This window comes from Petromyzon marinus, chromosome 74 (genome assembly GCF_048934315.1).
Source record: "Petromyzon marinus isolate PM22_M1 ecotype Great Lakes invasive population chromosome 74, UKy_Petmar_22M1.pri1.0, whole genome shotgun sequence".
Classification (NCBI taxonomy): domain Eukaryota; kingdom Metazoa; phylum Chordata; class Hyperoartia; order Petromyzontiformes; family Petromyzontidae; genus Petromyzon; species Petromyzon marinus.
Window position 1 is genome coordinate 13225184 of NC_133740.1, and position 25690 is coordinate 13250873.

Genomic DNA, 25690 nt, shown 5'->3' on the forward strand with positions numbered 1-25690 from the left:
CTACCACTGCCCCTATAAGTACTCCTACCACTACCCCTACCACGATCACTATCACTACCACTATCACTACCCGTACCACGATCACTACCCCTATCACTACCCCTATCACTACCACTATCACTACCCCTACCACTATCACTACCCCTATCACTACCCCTACCACTATCACTACCCCTACCACGATCACTACCACGATCACTATCACTACCCCTACCACGATCACTACCCCTACCACGATCACTACCCCTACCACGATCACTACCCCTACCACGATCACTACCCCTACCACTATCACTACCCCTACCACGATCACTACCACTACTGTTGTATATGCCGGGTATGAAAATTTGATGAGAATAATAAAAATTAATTGAAATTTGGAAAAATGCGTAATTATCTGTAATATGTTAATTTATGTAATTAAAGCACAACTTATGCAAATTCGAGAGAATCGTATTAATTTATGCGAATGTATGTGATTATGCTAATGAGTGCCGTTATGATAATTAGGCCCTGCTTCGCTGACGAGGGTTGTATTATCAATCGGAATAAGACAATGAATCGTATGAAGTTATGCAGGTGTGCTGTTAGTACGCCAGATTAAACTCGGCTTCGTTGCCTAGGTTCGTGTTATCGATCGGTATACAATTATTCTCGCTTTAACATTTACTGATGATGTATTACCGTGTTTATGTCAGGCCTCCAAATTCAAATCTCGCCGCAGGATATAGTTCTTATAATTAAGATTATTAAGCATGAACTTGGGAAAGAGACACTCAAACACTTCTGTGTTAAGCAATTTTAATTTCTAAACAAAACCGTAACACTCTAATATGCGAATTCTCATGCTTGAAATTGTCAACACAGTACTCCAGGAGATGTTCCCCTCATTGATCCATACATTTAACCCTCAATGATCACGTTTGTTGACTGGGTAACAGAACAATTTATTACTTCCTCAGTAACACGAGCATATATGGTAAATAGGAATAAAAATCCTTAAAAATTCATGCGACGATATTCATACGAAAGGCAATAAAAGCAAATTATTATACCCCAAAGGCAAAAGTATACGTCAATAGATTCATCGGCAAGATTATATAATTAACGAAATGTCCTGGAATAAGGGTGTGGGATGGTGTTCGTGCTCTCCCACGGGAGATTCTTTGTCTTAGTTTTAATTAATTCGTGGACAAGATTACATGATAAAGAAACAGGATTAACACGATATTCTCTTCTGTGAGCGTATAGAATCGTGGCGAAGGTTTCAAAATGTTTAGTTTGTATCGATGAATCTATTGGTAATTTATGCGATTGGAAGTAAAATCACGTAAAAAAATCAGGAAAAAATTAATGTATTGTTATCACTCGATGAGCCGCCATGCCTTCACGGCCAGCTGATGGTTCATGCGCTTTTATAATTCGTCTTATTGTGTGGGTGCGTTGGGTTGTCTCTGGTAAATTCTTGTGTGAGCAGACGACGGGAGCGTCGTGGGTTTGTGAATGTGGGGGAGGGTATACGAACGACGGCTGGTTCCCTCTATCGCTCGGCGTTTCTGACGTTGGCTGACGGTTCTCTCCGCCGCTGGATGATGCCCTGCGTCGGCACGATGCTTGTCCTTGGAGATGCTCGATCGCGCTTGTCGCTGGTCCGCTCTTGCTCACTGACGCTGGTGGCGCTGCTGCGCGCTCTCTCTCGCTCCGTCTCTCTCTCTGGTTGATTGCTTGACGCTGGGAATAACTTTTCAGCGATGCTCCGTCGGTCCACGCCGAACTCGGCACGGAGCAATCACCTCGCCCCTCCGCTCTGCGACGCACCGCAGGCGTTGTTGTCGATCTCGAGGCCATGCCCTGGAGCTGGCTCGCTGTCCCGAGCCGCTGTGTGTGCGTCTTCTCGTCGAGCTGATGGTCGCCGTCTTCTGCCGCTGGTAGCTGGGAGCGTCGAGATGAATCGTCGAGCTGAATTGCGTGCGTCGCGTTGCTGTTTATGTCGGAAAAATCTCCCCTCCGCGCGTCTCTTGCGAGCAAAAAACAAAACAGATGCTTGCTTTGTCACGCTCTCTCACAAAGGAACGGAATTCCTTTGATCTCGCTCTGTGTTGTGGAGGGGGGGGGGGTGTACGTGTGTCCGTGTGTATGTGTGTGTGTCATTTATTGAAGTAATGAGTTTCTTCAAGGCATGGTTCCCTCTCGCCTGCCTCAAGCCATCCCGCCACCAAAAGGAAACATGCTTCAGATTGCCCCGAGTGCGTCCTTCTCTCTCGCCCTCTGCACTAATTAATCTGGAAGGAGGAGGGGTGCCCCCTGTCCGGTCGAGTCCTCTCCCCCCTGCTCTTCCCTCCCGGTGTGTGACATTATGTTGACTCGCACAAAGGGTGTGATGAGGCTTTTGAAGTTAAACATTTATTTTACCTCGTAGTTTGATACCGTACCACTTGCAGTTATGATTCTGTACGTGACTCAAGGTATGTTGTAGCAGTGTTTCCATCGTAGTTTTTGATTTTTACTTTTAAGAGGAGATGCCCTCTGCCTGCGTATGCAAATTTTTATCACGTGCTGCTGGAAGACAAAGGCGGCCGGGAGGCTCTCTTTCTCTCCGGGATACATTTATCTTGGTCACGTGATCAACCCATCTTTCTATGTGTCCCTTGGGTGACCCTTGGCTTAACTCTAATAACCATTATTGAATTTTGATTTAAAGCTTTCGTGACTGCAGGGATTCATTTATTTGTTCTTTCGGTAAAGTCACGTAGATGACAAGAGAGGTAATAGAATTTAGTATTAATATTACATGTATGAGGAGTGATAACCCACTAGGGAGATTATAGTCTGGTGTTGTTTTTTTTGTTGTATTGAGTGTGTGGATTCTTTATGATGTCGACTCATTTGTTGCTAAGTTCTGAACTTTAACCGTTGTATTAATAGCAACGAAGGGGAAAATTATTTTAGAATTCGCCTGTGAGTGGCGCCTTATTGTCTGTGAGCTCAAAGAAGGGGGTCTTTGAAGTCCTCCTTAGGAATTACCCCCCCCCCCGCCTTTCTCTTTGGTTTGGTTTATTACTTTGTATTGCTTATCTCCGGGCGGCCTGTTGTGTGTGGGGGGAGGGGGTTGTTCTCTCACCCCCTCTTTGCCCAGGAGTTTATTATTTAATGGTCTTTTACGACCTCCAGCTGCTTGGTGCTTGTGCGAGGTAGCGGGTTTGAGGGTGTTTTATTTATTTATCGATTATTATTTTTAAAAAATCGGCAAAATCATTATTAATATCAATTTTGGAAAAAGGCCTATATACAACACTACCACTACCTCTACCACGATCACTACCCCTACCGCTACCCCTACCACTATCACTACCCCTACCACTATCACCACCCCTACCACTATCACTACCCCTACCACGATCACTACCCCTACCACTATCACTACCCCTACCACTATCACTACCCCTACCACTATCACTACCCCTACCACTACCCCTACCACTACCCCTACCACTACCCCTACCACTATCACTACCCCTACCACTACCCCTACCACTATCACTACCCCTATAACTACCACTATCACTACCACTACCACTACCCCTACCACGATCACTACCCCTACCACTATCACTACCCCTACCACGATCACTACCCCTAAAACTACCCCTACCACGATCACTACCACTACCCCTACCACTACCCCTACCACTACCCCTACCACGATCACTACCCCTACCACTATCACTACCCCTACCACGATCACTACCCCTACCACTATCACTACCCCTACCACGATCACTACCCCTACCACTATCACTACCCCTACCACGATCACTACCCCTATCACTACCCCTACCACGATCACTACCCCTACCACGATCACTACCCCTACCACGATCACTACCCCTAAAACTACCCCTACCACGATCACTACCACTACCCCTACCACTACCCCTACCACTACCCCTACCACGATCACTACCCCTACCACTATCACTACCCCTACCACGATCACTACCCCTACCACTATCACTACCCCTACCACGATCACTACCCCTACCACTATCACTACCCCTACCACGATCACTACCCCTATCACTACCCCTACCACGATCACTACCCCTACCACGATCACTACCCCTACCACGATCACTACCCCTATCACTACCCCTACCACTTCCCCTACCAGCACCCCTACCACCACCACCACCCCTACCACCACCATCAAGTAGAAGGGCCCAGACGAAGCTCCGTAGCTCTTTCCAGACGTGACCTGGCCCCACCACCACAAGCGATGGCCACCACCACCACCACAAGTGATGGCGCCACCACCACCACCACAAGTGATGGCCACCACCACCACCACAAATGATGGCCACCACCACCATCACAAATGATGGCCACCACCACCACCACAAGTGATGGCCACCACCACCACCACCACAAATGATGGCCACCACCACCATCACAAATGATGGCCACCACCACCACCACAAGTGATGGCCCCCACCACCACCACCACAAGTGATGGCCCCCACCACCACCACAAGTGATGGCCGCTCAGTGGTGGCTTCTCATCGCCGCCATCGCGTGGGGATCCACATTTGGCATCGACACGCGACGTAGATTCTAAACGCGGGGGGACAAGCCGGAGGAGCCGGAGACAAATCCACGCGACCACGGGGAGAGAGAGGCAGAGACGCAGACTCGAAATCTACAGCAGCAGCAGCAGGCGTCGTCAGGGTCGGGATCGAACCCACGACCTCCTGTATACCAGGCGAGGTAGTTAACATCTCCTAGTCACCGTGGGGGCCCACGTTGTTCAGTCTGTTCACAGGTCGCGCATGTGCTGGGGTATCGCGTGGGGGACACCCCTCACTGGAGCTCCCCCCCCCCAAGTGCCGGGCCTGTAAAAAAACACGTAAATATTAAAACACGCAAATGTTTAACTTGCACAGTAAAGTAATTGTGTTTTTTCATTTGCTATACAGCCAGGTAATACGACAAATCGTTAACCTTAAACACCCAGTCGGTCGAAAAAGTCGAAGGCGGTATAGTACTATAGGAGTAGAGCAAGTGCAAAATCACTGAACCGGAGTTGATAGCTTGAAAGCGTTTAGCGCGGGGCCCTTGAAAGTGTGGGGCTCGTAGCTACTACATTTATAGTAGCTGCTACACGTGTACTAGCTGCTACTACACGTGTAGCAGCTGCTACTACTATTACGTGTGTAGTAGCTACTACTACACGTGTAATAGCTACTATGTAGTAGTAGAAGCTACTATGTAGTAGTAGCTTCTACTACTACACGTGTAGTAGCTACTACTACTACAGGTGTAGTAGCTACTATGTAGTAATATAAGCTACTATGTAGTAGTAGCTTATACTACTACACGTGTAATAGCTGCTACTATGTAGTAGTAGCTTCTACTACTACATAGTAGCTACTACTACTACACGTGTAGTAGCTACTATGTAGTAGTAGAACTACTATGTAGTAGCTTCTACTAATCCATATGTAGAGTTAGCTACTACTACACGTGTAGTAGTAGCTACTATAGATGTAGTAGCTACGGGCCCCGCACTTTCAAGGGCCCCGCGCTAAACGTGTAGTAGTAACTAGTAGCTACACGTGTAGTAGTAACTAGTAGCTACACGTGTAGTAGTAACTAGTAGCTACACGTGTAGTAGCTACTTCTACATACTACTACATAGTAGCTACTACTACTACATAGTAGCTTCACACGTGTAGTAGTAGCTGCTATTACACTACTACTACGTGTAGTAGTAGCTACTACTACACGTGTGTAGCTACTTGTGTTACTGGGATAATAAGACACTGCCCCCCACACTGTTCAAGTTAAAGTGCCGGAGGTTATAGCCTCGGATGTATGCGATGTACATAGAGCGTCTGCAATGATTTTATTGTGACTGCTTGCACATACTTTTTGGATGACCACTTGAATTATTAAATAAAATATAAACTATATACAATTACACTTTGGGAGTCGGTGTAAGTCTATGGGTCCCCTAAGTCCACGGTGTATCTTGTGAGTCTCTGTGGGTCTCTGTGGATGTATGTGTAAGTCTCTATTCCACTGAGTCTATGGGTGTCTATGATGAGTCTATGGGTCTTTATGATGAGTCTATGGGTCTCAATGCGAGTTTGTGGGTCTCCATACGAGTCTATGGGTCTCTATGTGAGTCTATGGGTCTCCATACGAGTCTGTGGGTCTCTATGTGAGTCAATGGGTCTCCATGTGAGTCTATGGGTCTCCATGTGAGTCTGTGGGTCTATATGTGAGTCTATGGGTCTCCATGTGAATCTGTGAGTCTCTATGTGAGTCTGTGGGTCTCCATGTCAGTCTGTGGGTCTCCATGTGAGTCTGTGGGTCTCCATGTGGGTCTGTGGGTCTCCATGTGAGTCTGTGGGTCTCCATGTGAGTCTGTGGGTCTCCATGTGAGTCTGTGGGTCTCCATGTGGGTCTGTGGGTCTCTATGTGAGTCTGTGGGTCTCTGCGTGAGTCTGTGGGTCTCTATGTGAGTCTTTGGGTCTCTATGTGAGTCTATGGGATCTCTATGTATGTGGGTCTCCATGTGAGTCTGTGGGTCTCCATGTGAGTCTGTGGGTCTCTATGTGAGTCTGTGGGTCTCTATGTATGTGGGCCTCCATGTGAGTCTGTGGGTCTCCATGTCGGTCTGTGGGTTTCCACGTGAGTCTGTGGGGCTCCGTGTGAGTCTGTGTGTTTCCGTGTGAGTCTGTGAGTCTCCATGTGAGTCTGTGGGTCTCTGTGTGAGTCTGAATATGAATTGCTGCAGTCACGAAAGCTTGAAATAATAATATAATTTGTTTACCATTTTCCTATACTGTATTTGTGCACTCCTATCGTGTTTTTGTAACTGTTTGTTGTTGTAACGTTCTGACCACCCCCCCCCCCCTATCTATGAAACAAACAAAAGAGCTTCGTTGCTCATCGGATTCCCCCTCTCCGCCTCTTTATTAATTATTTACCTGCCACAAGACGCCTGACGTCACGGCCCCGCCACGCCCCCCCCATAGCTAATCCGCGCTAACAAATATAAAGGCGCCTCGCTCGCGCGCATGCGCAGTACGGACAAACCACCTCCCGCCCGTTGCCGATCCGCGCTACGGATTCCAAAGCGGCCTCCCCCCCTCTTCTTCCCGCCCTTTTGCAGAGGTGGGGGGCACATTTTTGAGGCGATTTTATTTTATTTTATTCTTTGGCGATTCTCGCGGCGGAAGACGACGTCTGAGGTAAAACGCGATATCGCCAATCCCCCCACCTCCTCCTCAGATAACACGTCTGCAGGTATCTCCTCGCGAACTTCTCTGTCGCGAGAGAGTCGTCTCTGTCTGTGTCTCTGTGTCTCTGTGTGTTTGTGTGTGTGTCTGTGTGTCTTTGTGTGTCTGTGTGTCTTTGTGTGTGTCTCTGTGTGTCCTTGTGTGTGTCTCTGTGTCTCTCTGTGTGTGTCTGTGTGTGTCTCTGTGTGTGTCTGTGTGTGTCTCTGTATGTCTCTGTGTGTCTGTGTCTTTGTGTGTGTCTCTGTGTGTGTGTCTGTGTGTCGTTGTGTGTGTCTCTGTGTGTTTGTGTGTCTTTGTGTGTGTGTGTCTGTGTGTCTTTATGTGTGTCTGTGTCTTTGTGTGTGTGTCTGTGTGTGTGTCTCTGTGTCTCTCTGTGTGTCTCTCTGTGTGTGTCTCTGTGTGTCTTTATGTGTGTCTCTGTGTGTCTGTGTCTTTTGTGGGGAGCGGTAGTATAGTGGTTCGCGCTACGCTGCGCTACGAACCCGGCAACCACGGCCAACACCGCCACCAGTGACAGCGATTGTCTGAACCGGTACCTGGGCCTCTCCCCTAGCTCGACTCGGCCTCAAATGAGTAACCCGGTGCTGTGTGTGTTAGTAAACATCGCGACCGGGGGGAGACAAAGGCGGCCGGGCGTGGTGGTTGCTGGCCACCCACCCCCTCTGTGTGTGCCACAGTGCCGGTAGCCTTCACAGCTGCTGCTGCTACTCGCTACCAACAGCACTTGCCCCTACAGTCTGTTACAGGCTACACGGTTGGGGATCTTTGTCTGTGTCTACCTTCACAGGTAGTGCTGCTACTCGCTACCAACAGCACTTGCCCCTACAGTCTGTTAGAGGCTACACGGTTGGGGATCTTTGTCTTTGTGTCTCTGTAATGGCCGTGCCGAGTTGCGGCCCTGCCTAGGCTGTCGTTCACCGCCGTGAAGCCGCCACAACTCGCTGGCTGAAGGCGTCCAACCCTGCACCCCCGCCTGTGGCCGCGAGGGATAGCCGACCATACTTCACCGCTCTGGTCACGCGTGTTGTTCTTGTTGTTGTGGTTGTTGTCGTTGTTGAAATCTTTTACAATTCTGGTGTGTGGCATAGACGCACTGTACTGTACAGTGCAACAACGGGGGGGGTGTGGGGTGGTGGTGGTCTCTCATGCACTGCCCTCTGCTGCTGCTCACCACCACCACTACCACCACCACGCAGCCTATAGTACCTGGTATTTGTGGATGGCAATCGCCCATCCGAGTCATTATCCAGGATCAGCAGCTGCTTAGCTGCGGATGTGCGTGCAATGCGGGCTGCACAACATCGCCAACGCAGCTGTGGTTACTGCTGTTGCTGTGGTTGTAATAGTTGTGGCTATAGCTGTGGTTATAGTTGTGACTGTGGCTATAGCTGTGGTTATAGTTGTGACTGTGGCTATAGCTGTGGTTATAGTTGTGACTGTGGCTATAGCTGTGGTTATAGTTGTGGTTGTAGTTGTGGCTGTGGTTATAGTTGTGGCTATAGTTGTGGTTATAGTTGTGGCTATAGTTGTGGTTATAGTTGTGTCTGTGGCGAAAGCTGTGGTTATAGTTGTGGTTGTGGCTATAGCTGTGTTTATAGTTGTGTCTGTGGTTATGGTTGTGGCTAGAGTTGTGGCTGTTGCTATAGTTGTGGTTATAGTTGTGTCTGTGGTTATAGTTGTGGTTATATTTGTAGCTGTGGTTATAGTTGTGGTTGTGGCTATAGTTGTGGCTGTGGTTATAGTTGTGGTTGTGGCTATAGCTGTGGTTATGTTTGTGTCTGTGGCTATAGTTGTGGTTATAGTTGTGGTTATAGTTGTGTCTGTGGCTATAGTTGTGGTTATAGTTGTGGCTATAGTTGTGGTTGTGGCTATAGTTGTGGTTGTGGCTATAGTTGTGGTTGTGGCTATAGTTGTGGCTGTGGTTATAGTTGTGGTTGTGGCTATAGTTGTGGTTATACTTGTGGTTGTGGCTATAGCTGTGGTTATAGTTGTGACTGGCTATAGCTGTGGTTATAGTTGTGGTTATAGTTGTGGCTATAGTTGTGGTTATAGTTGTGGCTGTGGTTATAGTTGTGGCTGTGGCTATAGCTGTGGTTATAGTTGTGGATATAGTTGTGGCTGTGGCTATAGCTGTGGTTATAGTTGTGGATATAGTTGTGGTTGTGGCTATAGCTATAGCTGTGGTTATAGCTGTGGATATAGTTGTGGTTGTGGCTATAGCTGTGGTTATAGCTGTGGTTATAGTTGTGTCTGTGGTTATGGTTGTGGCTATAGTTGTGGTTGTGGCTATAGTTGTGGTTGTGGCTATAGTTGTGGTTATAGTTGTGGCTATAGTTGTGGTTATAGTTGTGGCTGTGGTTATAGTTGTGGCTGTGGCTATAGCTGTGGTTATAGTTGTGGATATAGTTGTGGTTGTGGCTATAGTTGTGGTTATAGTTGTGGCTATAGTTGTGGTTATAGTTGTGGCTGTGGTTATAGTTGTGGCTGTGGCTATAGCTGTGGTTATAGTTGTGGATATAGTTGTGGCTGTGGCTATAGCTGTGGTTATAGTTGTGGATATAGTTGTGGTTGTGGCTATAGCTATAGCTGTGGTTATAGCTGTGGATATAGTTGTGGTTGTGGATATAGCTGTGGTTATAGCTGTGGTTATAGTTGTGTCTGTGGTTATGGTTGTGGCTATAGTTGTGGTTGTGGCTATAGTTGTGGTTGTGGCTATAGTTGTGGTTATAGTTGTGATTGTGGTTATAGTTGTGGTTGTAGTTATGGCTGTGGCTATAGTTGTCTGTGTCTATAGCTGTGGTTATAGTTGTGGTTGTAGCTATAGTTGTGGTTATAGTCGTGTCTGTAGCTATAGCTGTGGTTATAGTTGTGGCTATAGTTGTGGTTGTGGCTATAGTTGTGGTTGTGGCTATAGTTGTGGCTGTGGTTATACTTGTGGTTGTGGCTATAGCTGTGGTTATAATTGTGGTTGTGGCTATAGTTGTGGTTATAGTTGTGTCTGTGGCTATAGCTGTGGTTATAGTTGTGGTTATAGTTGTATCTGTGGCTATAGCTGTGGTTATAGTTGTGGTTATAGTTGTGGTTCTAGTTATAGTTGTGGTTGTGGCTATAGTTGTGGTTATAGTTGTGGTTGTTGCTGTGTTGCAGTCACCGGCGGTTGTTGACGCGGCTGTGGTGGTTGTGGTTGTTGTTGTGGTCTCAGCACCATGGGCACCGGTGCCGATGTGCGTGACATTTTGGAGCTGTCGGCGGACGGGGAGATGGTGGCGCCCATCAGCAAACGGGACCTCCTGCTGCAAACCGACAAGGTGCCAGCAGCCATACTTCACCACCCCAACCACCACCTGTACTTTATACTTCACCACCTTCAACCACCTCAACCACTCGCCACCACACGTACATCACCACCTCAACCACCTCAATCACTCACCACCATCCGTACATTACCACCTCAACCACTCGCCACCACCCGTGCATCACCACCTCAACCACTCGCCACCATCCGTACATCACCACCTCAACCACCTCAACCACTCGCCACCGCCCGTACATCATCACCTCAACCACTCACCACCATCCGTACATCACCACCTCAACAACCTCAACCACTCACCACCACCCATACATCATGACCTCAACCACTCGCCACCACCCGTACATCACCACCTCAACCACCTCAACCACTCACCACCACCCGTACATCACCACCTCAACCACTCGCCAACCACCCGTACATCACCACCTCAACCACTCACCACCACCCGTACATCACCACCTCAACCACTCGCCACCACCCGTACATCACCACCTCAGCCACCTCAACCACTCACCACCACCCGTACATCACCACCTCAACCACCTCAACCACTCACCACCACCCGTACATCACGACCTCAACCACTCGCCACCACCCATACATCACCACCTCAACCACCTCAACCTCTCTCCACCACCCGTACATCACCTCAACCACCTCAACCACTCACCACCACCCGTACATCACCACCTCAACCACTCGCCACCACCCGTACATCACCACCTCAACCACTCACCACCACCCGTACATCACCACCTCAACCACTCACCACCACCCATACATCACCACCTCAACCACTCACCACCATTCGTACATCATTACCTCAACCACTCACCACCACCCGTACATCACCACCTCAACCACTCGCCACTACCCGTACATCACCACCTCAACCACTCGCCCCCACCCATACATCACCACCTCAAACACCTCAACCACTCACCACCACCCGTACATCACCACCACTACCACACACGTGCAAAACTACAGACACAGTCACATCTACATTATACACAATCACAACAATATACAACCACCCACTTCAATATAGCACTCAAGCTATCACACGTGTGTTCTATATGTACGCATGGTGAGTGGCTTTATACATTGTGTGTATGATGTGCGTGTCTCTTTGTGGCTGTATGCGTCCATTTGGTTTAGTTTACGTTCGAGGAGCGTTCGTGCAGTGGTTGGCGCACTGCGTTATGAACCCGGCGATGACCCGAGTTCGATTCCCGCTCACGGCCACCACCAACCGGGGACGATTATCAGTACCAGTTATGGCCCCCTCCCCCCTAGGTCGACTCAGCCTCAAATGAGTACCTGCTGCAGTTCGTGGTGTAAACATCGCTACTGGGGAGACAAAGGCGGCTGGGGGTGGTTGCTGGCCGCTCGCCCCCTCGTGTGCCGTGCCAGCCTACATAGGCACTGCTGCTACTCGCTGCTAACAGCACTTGCCCCAACAGCTTGCTAATGACCACGAGGGGGATTTGTGTCTGTGTGTGTGTGTCTGTGCGCGTGCCTGTGTGTCTGTGCGCGTGCCTGTGTGTCTGTGCGCGTGCCTTGTGTGTCTGTGCGTGTGCCTGTGTGTCTGTGCGCGTGCCTGTGTGTCTGTGCGCGTGCCTGTGTGTCTGTGCGCGTGCCTGTGTGTCTGTGCGCGTGCCTGTGTGTCTGTGCGCGTGCCTGTGTGTCTGTGCGCGTGTTTGGGTTTTTAGAAAAAGTCAAAGAAGCTGGCAGAGACTCCGACGTTCAAGCGCCCGGAGGGGATGCACAGAGAGGTCTACGCCCTGCTCTACTCGGACAACAAGTGAGACGCCGCGTCTCCGTGTGTGCCCTCATGAGTTCTTCATTGTCCGCCCGCGTGTCCCACCGTGTCCCACTGTGTCTCACTGTCCCACTGTGTCTCGGCGTGCCTCACCGTGCCTGAGTGTGTCCCACCGTGTCCCACCGTGTCTCACTTTCCCACTGTGTCTCGGCGTGCCTCACCGTGCCCGAGTGCGTCTCACGTTGTCTCGCTGTGTCTCGGCGTGCCTCACCGTGCCTGAGTGTGTCCCACCGTGTCTCACCGTGTCTCACTGTCCCACTGTGTCTCGGCGTGCATTACCGTGTCTTAGTGTGTCGCACCGTGCCTCATTGTGTCACGCCTCGTCCCACTCACCGCGTCTCTCGCCCCGTGTCGCGTCTCAGGGACGCGCCCCGGTGCTCCCCAGTGACTCGTCCCACCACATCCCACGTCGTCTGTCTGTGACTGACCGTGTCTCTCCATGTCTCTCCGTGTCTCAGTGCGTCTCACCGCATCCCACCCACTCGCTGCGTCTCTCCTCTCCCCGCGCATTGTCTAAGGGACGCCCCCGCGGTGCTGCTCAGACTTGACCCACCACCTTGTCCCACCTTGTCCCACCCGTCCCTCGCCTTGTCTCGGTGCGTCTCACTGCGTCCCACTCACTGCGTCTCTCTCCCTGTGTCTCTCTCCCCGCGTCCCACTCACCGTGTCTCTCTCTCTGTGTCTCTCTCCACGCGTCCCACCCACACCGTGTCTCTCTCCCTGTGTCTCTCTCCCTGTGTCTCTCTCCACGCGTCCCACCAACACTGTGTCTCTCTCCCTGTGTCTCTCTCCCCATGTCCCACCCACCGTGTCTCTCTCCCCGCGTCCCACCCACCGTGTCTCTCTCCCCGTGTCCCACCCACACCGTGTCTCTCTCCCTGTGTCTCTCTCCCTGTGTCTCTCTCCCCATGTCCCACCCACACTGTGTCTCTCCCTGTGTCTCTCTCCCTGTGTCTCTCTCCCTGTGTCTCTCTCCCCATGTCCCACCCACACCGTGTCTCTCTCCCTGTGTCTCTCTCCACGCGTTCCACCCACACCGTGTCTCTCTCCCTGTGTCTCTCTCCCTGTGTCTCTCTCCCTGTGTCTCTCTCCCCGCGTCCCACCCACACCGTGTCTCTCTCCCTTGTCCCACTCACCGTGTCTCTCTCCCCGCGTCCCACCCACACTGTGTCTCTCTCCCTGTGTCTCTCTCCCCATGTCCCACCCACCGTGTCTCTCTCCCCGCGTCCCACCCACCGTGTCTCTCTCCCCGTGTCCCACCCACACCGTGTCTCTCTCCCTGTGTCTCTCTCCCTGTGTCTCTCTCCCCATGTCCCACCCACACTGTGTCTCTCTCCCTGTGTCTCTCTCCCTGTGTCTCTCTCCCCATGTCCCACCCACACCGTGTCTCTCTCCCTGTGTCTCTCTCCACGCGTTCCACCCACACCGTGTCTCTCTCCCTGTGTCTCTCTCCCTGTGTCTCTCTCCCCGCGTCCCACCCACACCGTGTCTCTCTCCCTTGTCCCACTCACCGTGTCTCTCTCCCCGCGTCCCACCCACACCGTGTCTCTCTCCCTGTGTCTCTCTCCCCGCGTCCCACCCACACCGTGTCTCTCTCCCTGTGTCTCTCTCCCCGCGTCCCACCCACACCGTGTCTCTCTCCCTGTGTCTCTCTCCCCATGTCACACCCACACCGTGTCTCTCTCCCTGTCTCTCTCCCCGCGTCCCACCCACACTGTGTCTCTCTCCCTGTGTCTCTCTCCCTGTGTCTCTCTCCCCGCGTCCCACCCACCGTGTCTCTCTCCCCGCGTCTCTCTCCCCGCATCCCACCCACACCGTGTCTCTCTCCCTGTGTCTCTCTCCCCGCGTCCCACCCACCGTGTCTCTCTCCCTGTGTCTCTCTCCCCGTGTCCCACCCAGACCGTGTCTCTCTCCCTGTGTCTCTCTCCCCGCGTCCCACTCACCGTGTCTCTCTCCCTGTGTCTCTCTCCCCGCGTCCCACCCACACCGTGTCTCTCTCCCCGCGTCCCACCCACACTGTGTCTCTCTCCCCGTGTCTCTCTCCCCGCGTCTCTCTCCCCGCGTCTCTCTCCCCGCGTCCCACCCACACCGTGTCTCTCTCCCCGCGCATCGTCTCAGGGATGCCCCCCCGGTGCTGCCCAGCGACTCGTCCCAGGGCTACCGCACGGTGAAGGCGCGCCTTGGGTGCCGCGTGGTGCGGGCGTGGCGCTGGACCCCCTTCACCCACCCGGCGCGCACCGACGGCGCCGTCTTCCACCACTGGCGGCGCGCCACCGACCAGCCCAGCGAGTATCCCTTCGCTCGCTTCAACAAGGCACGCACACAACAACAACAACAGCAGCAGCAGCAAAATGAACAACAGCATCAACCGCCGTTCGCCGCTAAGTGGCGGTGGCGTCACCGCGGCGCCGCTTGTGCCAGGCTAGGTGCACGTTGAGGCCACGTGAAGTGTCGAACGCCCGCCGGCAGGAGGTCACGGGGCAGACCCAGGCGGTGCCGTGGGTCGACTGACCGAGATGACTGGGCCGATGCACCACCTGTGCTCCCCGCTGTGCCAGGCTAGGTGCAGGAGGAGGTCACGGGACAGACCCAGCAGGTGCCTAGGGTTGACTGCTGTACCAGGCTAGGTGCAGGAGGAGGTCACGGGACAGACCCTGCAGGTGCCATGGGTTGACTGCTGTGCCAGGCTAGGTGCAGGAGGAGGTCACGGGACAGACCCAGCAGGTGCCATGGGTCGACTGACTGAGATAACTGGCAGATGCACCACCTGTGCCCCCTAGTGTGCCAACGCAGACAAAGATCCCCCATATAGCCTGAGTAAGCTGGCAAGTGATGTTAGCGAGCACCTATGAAGGCCAGTACGGCACACGGGGGGATGGGTGGCCAACACCATGCCTGGCCGCCTTTGTCTCCCTAGTGGCGATGTTTACTACACATGGCACCAGGTATCTCATTTGAGGCTGAGTCAACTTAGGGGAGGCCCAAGACCGGTAAAGATAATCGTCGCTGGTGTTGGCTGTGAGCGGGGATCAAACTCAGACCGCCGGGTTCGTAGCGAGAGCACGCTTACCGCTACTACACCAATGCGCACACATATACACACGCACACGCGCACACATATACACACGCACACATATACACACGCACACATATACACACAACAACCGCCATTCACCACTAAGTGGTGGTGACGTCACCACGACGCTTGTGCCAGGCTATGTGCACCCTGAGGCCACGTGAAGTGTCGAACGCCCGCTGGCAGGAGGTCACGGGGCAGACCCAGGTGCCACGGGTCGACTGACTGAGATGACTGGCTGATGCATCACCTGTGCTCCCTACTGTGCCAACCTGCTGTGCTTTAGCCACCCGGCACTCCGCTCGTTGTTGTGAGCGTCGCTCCTCCGCCCTCCGTTGTTGTTGGAGGGCGACTACCTCCAACTGCCCAGTAGCGTCCTTCACGAGCCTTCTCCACAGAGGCCGATCTTGACACCGCTGGTACCAGTCATCGGCAAGTCCACTCAGCTTCACGTCCTCCTGTACCACATCACTCCATCTCTTCTCTAGCCCGTGCCGCGCCTGTTTAGCTCCCTCAATCCGGCCGAACAAAAGCTGTTTCGGCATGCGGTGGCTGGGCATGCGGGCTACATGACCCAGCCATCGCAGCCTTGCCCGCCGGAGGAGCTCACCGATGGGACCTTGCCCAGATCTTTCAAGGATTTGTGAGCTCCTCACACAATCCAGTCTGGTTAAACTCAGGATGGATCGTAGGCAGGCCAGCCTAAATGTTTCTAACCGGCGAAGATGTTCCATTAGGGGGGTCCACGTTTCGCAAGCGTAGAGAAGGGAGGGAATGACCGTGGCCGAGAAGACCTGAAGCTTAGTGTGGAGCGACAGACCAGGTAGCTTCCACACAGCGTTACGCAAGCGATGAAAAGATATTGCCGCTCGACTGATTCGGAGTGAGACCTCTGCTGTTAAACTGGAGCCGGTCATAAGCACACTGCCCAGGTATGGGTAACTCTCCACTCGCTCCACAACTGCCCCATCACCGATTGGGAGTTGTGGGGGTGGAGTGTCCGATGGTATAAAATACCCAGGCAGGTGCTTAGTTTTGGTGGGGCTGATGGTAAGGCCCCACCTCTTAGTGGCACGCTCCAGTCTCAGCAACAGCATCTCCAACTCCTCCTCTGAATGAGCAGCTATTACCAAATTATCAGCATACATAACGTGGTTGAGCAATAGGGAGCCATCCCTTGACCGCACCCGGGCATCGATCAGCCTCCCATTATATCTGTACCATATGGAGATTCCCCCGGTACAGCTATTGAAGGCTTCACGAACTACGTGGTCAAAATAGATGATAAATAATGTGGGAGCCAGAGGACATCCCTGTCGCACCCCAAGGTGTACAGGGAATGGCTCTGACTCCCGGCCACGTAGTTTTACCCGGGCCCGCTCACCATCATGAAGGTCCTTAATGATCGTGAGCAGAGGGTCAGGTACTCCAAAAGCACGAAGAACAACCCAGAGCCCACGCCTACTGATGTTATCATAGGCCTTGACCAGGTCAATAAAGCAGAGATGTTGGTCTTGTTGGAATTCCCTACACCTCTGCTGTAGCAGACGGACAGAAAATATGGCATCTGTGCAGGACCGCCCTTTCCTGAAACCGCATTGGGGCTCCGCAAGCCTCTCTTCAGCGTGCCTGGCAAGGCGATGTTGAATAATCCTTGCCAGGACCTTTCCCGGCACACTGAGGAGTGAGATGCCCCTGTAGTTTTTACAGTCTGTGCGGTCCCCCTTCTTAAAAAGGGGGACCACCAGGGCATCCTTCCAATCCTGCGGAACTCGTCCAGTGGTCCAGACTGTTGTTATGATGTCATAGAGGGCAGTCTGTGCACAAACGCCACCCTCCCTCAGCATTTCGCTTGGGAGATCATCTCTGCCCGCTGTCTTTCCTGGTCTCAGACTCCGGATCGCCTTCAGTACTTCCTCAACAGATGGCACCTCAGCCAGTCACTCACAGGGGGTGACTTCTTCCAATATTTTAGGCACCGCAGCCTCAGCAGGGTCATCCTCACTTTGTGCCACGATGTTTTCCTAGCTGAGGGATTTTCCCTCCCCCAGGACCTCACAGAAATGCTCAGCAAATCTGCAAACCTGTTCCTGGGGGTCGGAGATTGGATCACCGTTTTTTCCCCTAATGATGGTAATAGGTGTGGCGCTGCAGGTTACTTTTTTGATGGAGTTAAATAGAGATTTGTGATCATGGGCCACTGAGGCAGACTCCATCTCCTCAGCAACCCGCGACCACCACCCATCCTTGCAGCGCCTCACGGCTCTCTGAACCTCCGAGCGAAGGCTGCGGTAAGGCTCCTCATTCTCTGACGTGGGATTCTGTAGCCGATGACAGTGGGCCTGTCGCTTTTTCTCAACCATCCTGAACACCTCCTCTGTCAGCCAGGGTCTCTGGGGAGGTCTGGACCGCATACCCAAAGCAGCCATTGCAGCTGCATGAGTCACAGTCCTAAACCTCGCCCATTTACCCTCGACATCAGGAGGAGTCGGGGACGATGCCAATCCCAGCCGCAAGCGATGATGAAATTCTCGCTTGCAACTTTCATCAGATAGCTGAGACCAGGCACACATGTACACACGTACACACGCACACATATACACACGCACACATATTCACACGCACACATATACACACGCGCACACGCACACACGCGCACACACACATACACACGCACACATATACACACGCACACACATATACACGCACACACATGCACACACATACACATGCACACACGCACACACATACATACACACACGCACACACATACACATACACACGCACACGCACACATATCAACACGCCGTCGACCTTTTGACCGTCGGCCATCCGTCGGCGCATGTAGCCCAAGACGCCTCTCTCTTCCCAAACCCACGTGACTCTTCTTAAGCGGTCAACGGCAGTGGCAAACGAAATTTATATTTGATTTTTACCAGGTAAGGGTCCACTGAGCTGTGTAGCTCTTTGTCAGAAGCGAGCTGGCGATCACAAATGGTCGCGCAATGAAAGTGGCTTCTTATCATCATCATCGCGTGGAATTTAAGAGCAGCCAAATACTCTAAACGCGCGTTTCTAAATGTGGAGGGGGAAACCGGAGGACCCGGAGAAAAATCCACGTGACCACGGGGAGAGAGAGAGAGACACGCAGACTCCAAATATACAGCAGCAGGCGTAAGGGTCGGGATCAAACCCACAATCTCCTGTATACCAGGCGTGGTAGTTAACATCTCCTAGCCACCGTGGTGATGATGATAAGAGAGAGACACAAACTCTAAATTTAAAGAAGGCGTCAGGGTCGGGATCAAACCCACGATCTCCTGTATACCAGGCGTGGTAGTTAACATCTCCTATCCACCGTAGTGATGATGAGAGAGAGACACGCAAACTCCAAATATACAGCAGCAGCAGGCGTCAGGGTCGGGATCGAACCCACGGACCTCCTGCATACCAGGCGAGGTAGTTAACATCTCCTAGCCACCGTGGTGATGATGAGAGAGAGAGAGACACGCAAACTCCAAATATACAGCAGCAGCTTGGCGTCAGGGTCGGGATCGAACCCACGGACCTCCTGCATACCAGGCGAGCCATATAACATCCCCTGGCCACCAGGGTACTCGTAATGAGCGCGACCTGCTGCTGCTACCGCTTGATGTGGTCCTTGTCGGTGCAGAGCGTGCAGGTGCCCGTGTTCACTGAGCAGGAGTACGCTTCGCACCTGCAGCACGACGACTGGAGCCGCGCCGAGACCGACCACCTGCTCGACCTCTGCCAGCGGTTCGACCTGCGCTGGGTGGTCATGCACGACCGCTACGACTGCACCACCTACAAGGTGTGTACACGCGCGCGCGCGCAAAACACAGAAAGGGGCGCCGCGGTGCCTGGGGGGATGGTAACTACCTCGTCTGGTACGCAAGGCGTCGTGGGTTCAATCCCAACCCTGACGATGCCTGCTGCTGTGTATTTGGAGTTTGCGTGTCTATCATCATCATCATCACGGTATCTAGGAGCTCTTAACTACCTCGTCTGGTACGCAAGAGGTCGTGGGTGCCATCCCGACCCTGACGATGTCTGCTGCTGTGTATTTGGAATGTGCGTGTCTCTCTTCATCATCATCACGGTATCTAGGAGCTCTTAACTTCCTCGCCTGGTGTATAAGAGGTCGTGGGTTCGATCCCAACCCTGACGATGCCTGCTGCTGTGTATTTGGAATTTGCGTGTCTCTCATCATCATCATCACGGTATCTAGGAGCTCTTAACTTCCTCGCCTGGTGTATAAGAGGTCGTGGGTTTGGTCCCGACCCTGACGATCCCTGCTGTATTATTTGGAGTTTGCTCCGTGCGTCTCCGTGTCTCTTTCTCCGTACCGTCGTTCCGTGGAGGACCTGAAGGAGCGCTACTACTCCATCTCTCTCCATGTGTCTCCGTGTCTCTCCCTGTGTCTTCATAGCAACTCTCCATGGAGGACCTGAAGGAGCGCTACTACTCCATCTCTCTCCGTGTGTCTCCATCTCTCTCCGTGTGTCTCCATCTCTCTCCCTGTGTCTTCATAGCGACGCTCGATGGAGCACCTGAAGGAGCGCTACTACTCTATCTCTCTCTGTGTGTCTCCGTGCCTCTCCGTGTGTCTCCATCTCTCTCCGTGTGTCTCCATCTCTCTCTGTGTGTCTCCATCTCTCTCTGTGTGTCTCCGTGTCTCTCTGTGTGTCTCCGTGTCTCTCCGTGTGTCTCCGTAGCGTCGTTCCGTCGAGGACCTGAAGGAGCGCTACTACTCCATCTCTCTCCAAGTGTCTCCATCTCTCTCCGTGTGTCTCCATCTCTCTCCCTGTGTCTCCATCTCTCTCTGTGTGTCTCCGTGTGTCTCCGTAGCGTCGTTTCGTCGAGGACCTGAAGGAGCGCTACTACTCCATCTCTCTCCGTGTGTCTCCATCTCTCTCTCTGTGTCTCCATCTCTCTCTGTGTGTCTCCGTGTGTCTCCATCTCTCTCTGTGTCTTTCCGTGTGTCTCTGTAGCGTCGTTCCGTCGAGGACCTGAAGGAGCGCTACTACTCCATCTCTCTCTGTGTGTCTCCGTAGCGTCGTTCCGTCGAGGACCTGAAGGAGCGCTACTACTCCATCTCTCTCCGTGTGTCTCCATCTCTCTCCGTGTGTCTCCATCTCTCTCCGTGTGTCTCTGTAGCGTCGTTCCGTCGAGGACCTGAAGGAGCGCTACTACTCCATCTCTCTCCGTGTGTCTCCATCTCTCTCCGTGTGTCTCCATCTCTCTCTGTGTCTCTCCGTGTGTCTCCGTGTGTCTCCGTAGCGTCGTTCCGTCGAGGACCTGAAGGAGCGCTACTACTCCATCTCTCTCCGTGTGTCTCCATCTCTCTCCGTGTGTCTCCATCTCTCTCCGTGTGTCTCCATCTCTCTCCGTGTGTCTCCATCTCTCTCTGTGTCTCCATCTCTCTGTGTGTCTCCGTGTGTCTCCATCTCTCTCCGTGTGTCTCCGTGTGTGTCTCTGTAGCGTCGTTCCGTCGAGGACCTGAAGGAGCGCTACTACTCCATGACGGCCCGACTCCTCCGTGCCCGCGCCCCGCCAGGCACGGAGCCGCGCGCCGTCCCCGTCTTCGACGCCGACCACGAGCGGCGGCGCAAGCAGCAGCTGGAGCGCCTCTTCAGCCGCACGCCCGAACAGGTGCGGAGCTACCGGGGGGCTGGGCGTGGGGGGCGTTTTGGTAGGGCGGGTCGGACCCCCGGTGGTTGATGGTGGGTGGGGTGGGTGAATGGTGGTGGGGGGGGGGGGGTTATCTCGGTGGGGGGGGGGGGGGGAGAGACCTGGGGTAAAAAGGGGGAGAATTTGAGACAAGGGGTAGAATTCAATGAAACTAAAACTCACCAGCGAAGGAGGCCCCACTGAGGCGCTATGCGGCCATCACGAATTTGGTAGCAGCCACGTACGAAACGTGGAGGGGGAAAAAACCCGGAGGACCCGGATAAACATCGACGCGGCCACAAGGGACAGAGACGACTCCAACTCCAAATATACAGCAGGGACCGTGAAACCCCCACGGCATTCCTGTATAGAGCCACACGGGGGGCAGCTACCCCGCTATCCTTGACGATTTCCCCCGCCCCCTACCCCCGCCCCCTACCCCCGCCCCCTACCCCCACCCCCTACCCCCGCCCCAACTCAGCTGGCGGAAGAGGAGACGCTGGTGTCGGAGTTACGGCGCATCGAGTCTCGCAAGAAGGAGCGCGAGCGCGCCACGCAGGACCTGCACAAGCTGATGGGCGCGGCGGCCAGCGCCACGGCCTCGCTGCAGCACCACCACCAGCAGCAGCAGCAGCACCACCACCAGCAGCACCACCACCAGCAGCAGCAGCACCAGCAGCAGCAGCACCAGCAGCACGGCGGCGGCGTGGGCTCGGCGGCGGTGGCGGCGGCGTCGGGGGGGCCGGGGGGCCAGGCGGGAGCGCCCCACCACCACCACCATCACCACCACCATCACCACCACCACCATCACCGAGCGCACGAGCGCAAGGCCAGCAAGAAGAAGGCGACGCACAGGCGGGGCGACTCGGGGGACCGAGCGGTGAGACTCGCGCGCGGGCACGTGCACACACACACACGCACACACGCACACACACGCACACACGCACACACGCACACACGCACACACGCACACAGGCAGACACTCACACACAACAACAACAACCGCCATTCGCCACTAAGTGGCGGTGACGTCACCATGACGCTTGTGCCAGGCTATGTGCACCCTGAGGCCACGTGAAGTGTCGAACGCCTTCTGGCAGGAGGTCACGGGGCAGACCCAGGTGCCACGGGTCGACTGACTGAGGTGACTGGCTGATGCACCACCTGTGCCCCCTACTGTGCCAACCTGCTGTGCTTTAGCCACCCGGCGCTCCGCTCGTTGTTGTGAGCGTCGCTCCTCCGCCCTCCGTTGTTGTTGGAGGGCGACTGCCTCCAACTGCCCAGTAGCATCCTTCACGAGCCTCCTCCACAGAGGCCAATCTTGACACCGCTGGTACCAGTCATCGGCAAGTCCACTCAGCTCCACGTCCTCCTGTACCACATCACTCCATCTCTTCTCTAGCCCGTGCCGCGCCCGCTTAGCCCCCTCAATCCGGCCGAACAAAAGCTGTTTCGGCTTGCGGTGGCTGGGCATGCGGGCTACATGACCCAGCCATTGCAGCCTTCCCCGCCGGAGGAGCTCATCGATGGGACCTTGCCCAGATCTTTCAAGGATTTGTGAGCTCCTCACACAATCCAGTCTGGTTAAACCCAGGATGGATCGTAACCAGGCCAGCCTAAATGTTTCTAACCAGCGAAGATGTTCCATTAGGGGGGTCCACGTTTCGCAAGCGTAGAGAAGGGAGGGAATGACCGTGGCCGAGAAGACCTGAAGCTTAGTGCGGAGCGACAGACCAGGTAGCTTCCACACAGCGTTACGCAACCGATGAAAAGATATTGCCGCTCGACTGATTCGGAGTGAGACCTCTGCTGTTAAACTGGAGCCAGTCATAAGCACGCTGCCCAGGTATGGGAAACTCTCCACTCTCTCCACAACTGCCCCATCACCGATTGGGAGTTGTGGGGGCGGAGTGTCCGATGGTACAAAATACCCAGGCAGGTGCTTAGTTTTGGTGGGGCTGATGGTAAGGCCCCACCTCTTAGTGACACGCTCCAGTCTCAGCAGCAGCGTCTCCAACTCCTCCTCTGAATGAGCAGCTATTACCAAATCATCAGCATACATAACGTGGTTGAGCAATAGGGAGCCATCCCTTGACCGCTCCCGGGCGTCGATCAGCCTCCCATTATATCTGTACCATATGGAGATTCCCCCGGTACAGCTATTGAAGGCTTCACAAACTACGTGGTCAAAGTAGATGTTAAATAATGTGGGAGCCAGAGGACATCCCTGTCGCACCCCAAGGTTAACAGCGAATGGCTCTGACTCCCGGCCACGTAGTTTTACCCGGGCCCGCTCACCGGCATGAAGGTCCTTAATGATTGTGAGCAGAGGGTCAGGTACTCCAAAAGCACGAAGAACAACCCAGAGCCCAGGCCTACTGATGGTATCATAGGCCTTGACCAGGTCAATAAAGCAGAGATGTAGGTCTTGTTGGAATTCCCTACACCTCTGCTGTAGCAGACGGACAGAAAATATGGCATCTGTGCAGGACCGCCCTTTCCTGAAACCGCATTGGGGCTCCGCAAGCCTCTCCTCAGCATGCCTGGCAAGGCGATGTTGAATAATCCTTAACAGGGCCTTTCCCGGCACACTGAGGATTGAGATGCCCCTGTAGTTGTTACAGTCTGTGCGGTCCTCCTTCTTAAAAGGGGGACCACCAGGGCATCCTTCCAATCCTGCGGAACCCGTCCAGTGGTCCAGACTGTTGTTATGATGTCATATAGGGCAGTCTGTGCACAAACGCCGCCCTCCCTCAGCATTTTGCTTGGGAGATCATCTCTGCCCGCTGCCTTTCCTGGTCTCAGTCTCCGGATCGCCTTCAGTACTTCCTCAACAGATGGCACCTCAGCCAGCCACGCACAGGGGGTGACTTATTCCAATATTTGAGGCACCGCAGCCTCAGCAGGGTCATCCTCACTTTGTGCCATGATGTTTTCCTGGCTGAGGGATTTTCCCTCCCCCAGGACCTCACAGAAATGCTCAGCAAATCTGCAAACCTGTTCCTGGGGGTCAGAGATTGGGGCACCGTTTTTTCCCCTAATGATGGTAATAGGTGTGGCGCTGCAGATTACTTTTGTGATGGAGTTAAATAGAGATTTGTGATCACGGGCCACTGAGGCAGACTCCATCTCCTCAGCAACCCGCGACCACCACCCATCCTTGCAGCGATTCACGGCTCTCCGAACCTCCGTGCGAAGGCTGCGGTAAGCCTCCACATTCTCTGACGTGGGATTCTGTAGCCGATGACAGTGGGCCTGTCGCTTTTTCTCAACCATCCTGAACACCTCCTCTGTCAGCCAGGGTCTCTGGGGAGGTCTGGACCGCATACCCAAAGCAGCCATTGCATCTGCATGAGTCACAGTCCTAAACCTCGCCCATTTACCCTCGACATCAGGAGGAGTGGGGGACGATGCCAATCCCAGCCGCAAGCAATGATGAAATTCTCGCTTGCAACTTTCATCAGATAACTGAGACCAGGCCACTTTAGGTTGGAATGGGGTCCTGGGTGTACACCCACCACCGGAGTAGAAGAATGGCAGGCGCATCTTACAGATGACTAGTCGATGGTCAGAGGGCAGATCAGCTCCACGGTAGGTCCTGGTGTCAAGGACATGGGCTCGCATCCGCTGGTCCGTCACTATGTAGTCCAGCAGATGTTCTTGCTTGGACCCGGCATGCATCCATGATTTGTGGATGCGCCGATGCCGGAACAGCGTGTTGGTAATTACAAGCCCATGGGCTGCACAAAAATCTAGCAGCCTCCTACCGTTGTTATTGAGCTGATCTGGCCCATGCCCTCCAATCACTCCAGACCAGGTGCCAGTATCATGACCAACTCGGGCATTGAAGTCACCCAACATGATGACTCTATCCCGAGGGGCCACTTTAGCCAGCACCTGTGACAGGAGGTCATAGAAGGCATCTGACTCATCGGCTTTGCCTTCATCCCTCCACGGATGTTCATCTTCGGTGGGGGCATAAGTAACCACGACCACCATTCCTCGCCTCCGGTTGATGGGAAGGCGAGCCCAAAGTAGCCTGGGACTTACAGCTTCCCACACCTCACCGCCACGCTCCCACGCCCCCTTCATTCTTTTGTTCAAAAGAAGAGCCACACCCTGTTGTTTGGCAGTCTGCTGCCCCGAGTAGAGGACTGTCCACCCCTCATGGTGGCAGGAGCCAGAGCCGGTCCACCGGACCTCCTGAATGCCACATAGATCCAGGCGGTACCAGTCCAGCTCCCGGCAAAACAACCCCCTACCTCCTCGCGGTGCCGGACGGGCAACTCTGTCATGGACAGTGCTGTGGGGGGAGGTCCAATTGTGATTGGATCCTCCCCTCATTGCATATGTGTCCACCACAGGGGCTAAACGGGGGCTTTGGACGGGTGCGAGGGGCTGGTAACCCCTCCACCTTCAATTAATTACCACTAAACCACGAGTTAAACTGAAACACGCACACAGTCTCAACAACACAC

The 25690-nt window shown here is 53.6% G+C and overlaps 1 protein-coding gene across 5 annotated transcripts in view; it reads left to right on the forward strand.

Moving 5' to 3' along the window:
* Nucleotides 1–7103: 7103 nt before the first annotated feature.
* Nucleotides 7104–25690, forward strand: part of DMAP1 (DNA methyltransferase 1 associated protein 1) — a 35439-nt gene continuing 16852 nt past the window's right edge. Inside the window, exons 1-7 of one of the 5 annotated variants that reach the window (XM_076056164.1) lie at nt 7104–7256; nt 10507–10612; nt 12336–12427; nt 14564–14759; nt 19195–19353; nt 21024–21194; nt 21694–22092. In XM_076056164.1, the coding sequence (XP_075912279.1) occupies nt 10511–10612; nt 12336–12427; nt 14564–14759; nt 19195–19353; nt 21024–21194; nt 21694–22092 (1119 nt within the window). In that variant the 5' untranslated portion in view covers nt 7104–7256; nt 10507–10510. Of the gene's footprint in view, nt 7312–7446; nt 7837–7863; nt 8092–8130; nt 8319–10506; nt 10613–12335; nt 12428–14563; nt 14760–19194; nt 19354–21023; nt 21195–21693; nt 22093–25690 lie in introns of those variants that run through there. The other 4 variants (XM_076056166.1, XM_076056167.1, XM_076056169.1 and 1 more) reach the window with 4 other exon arrangements.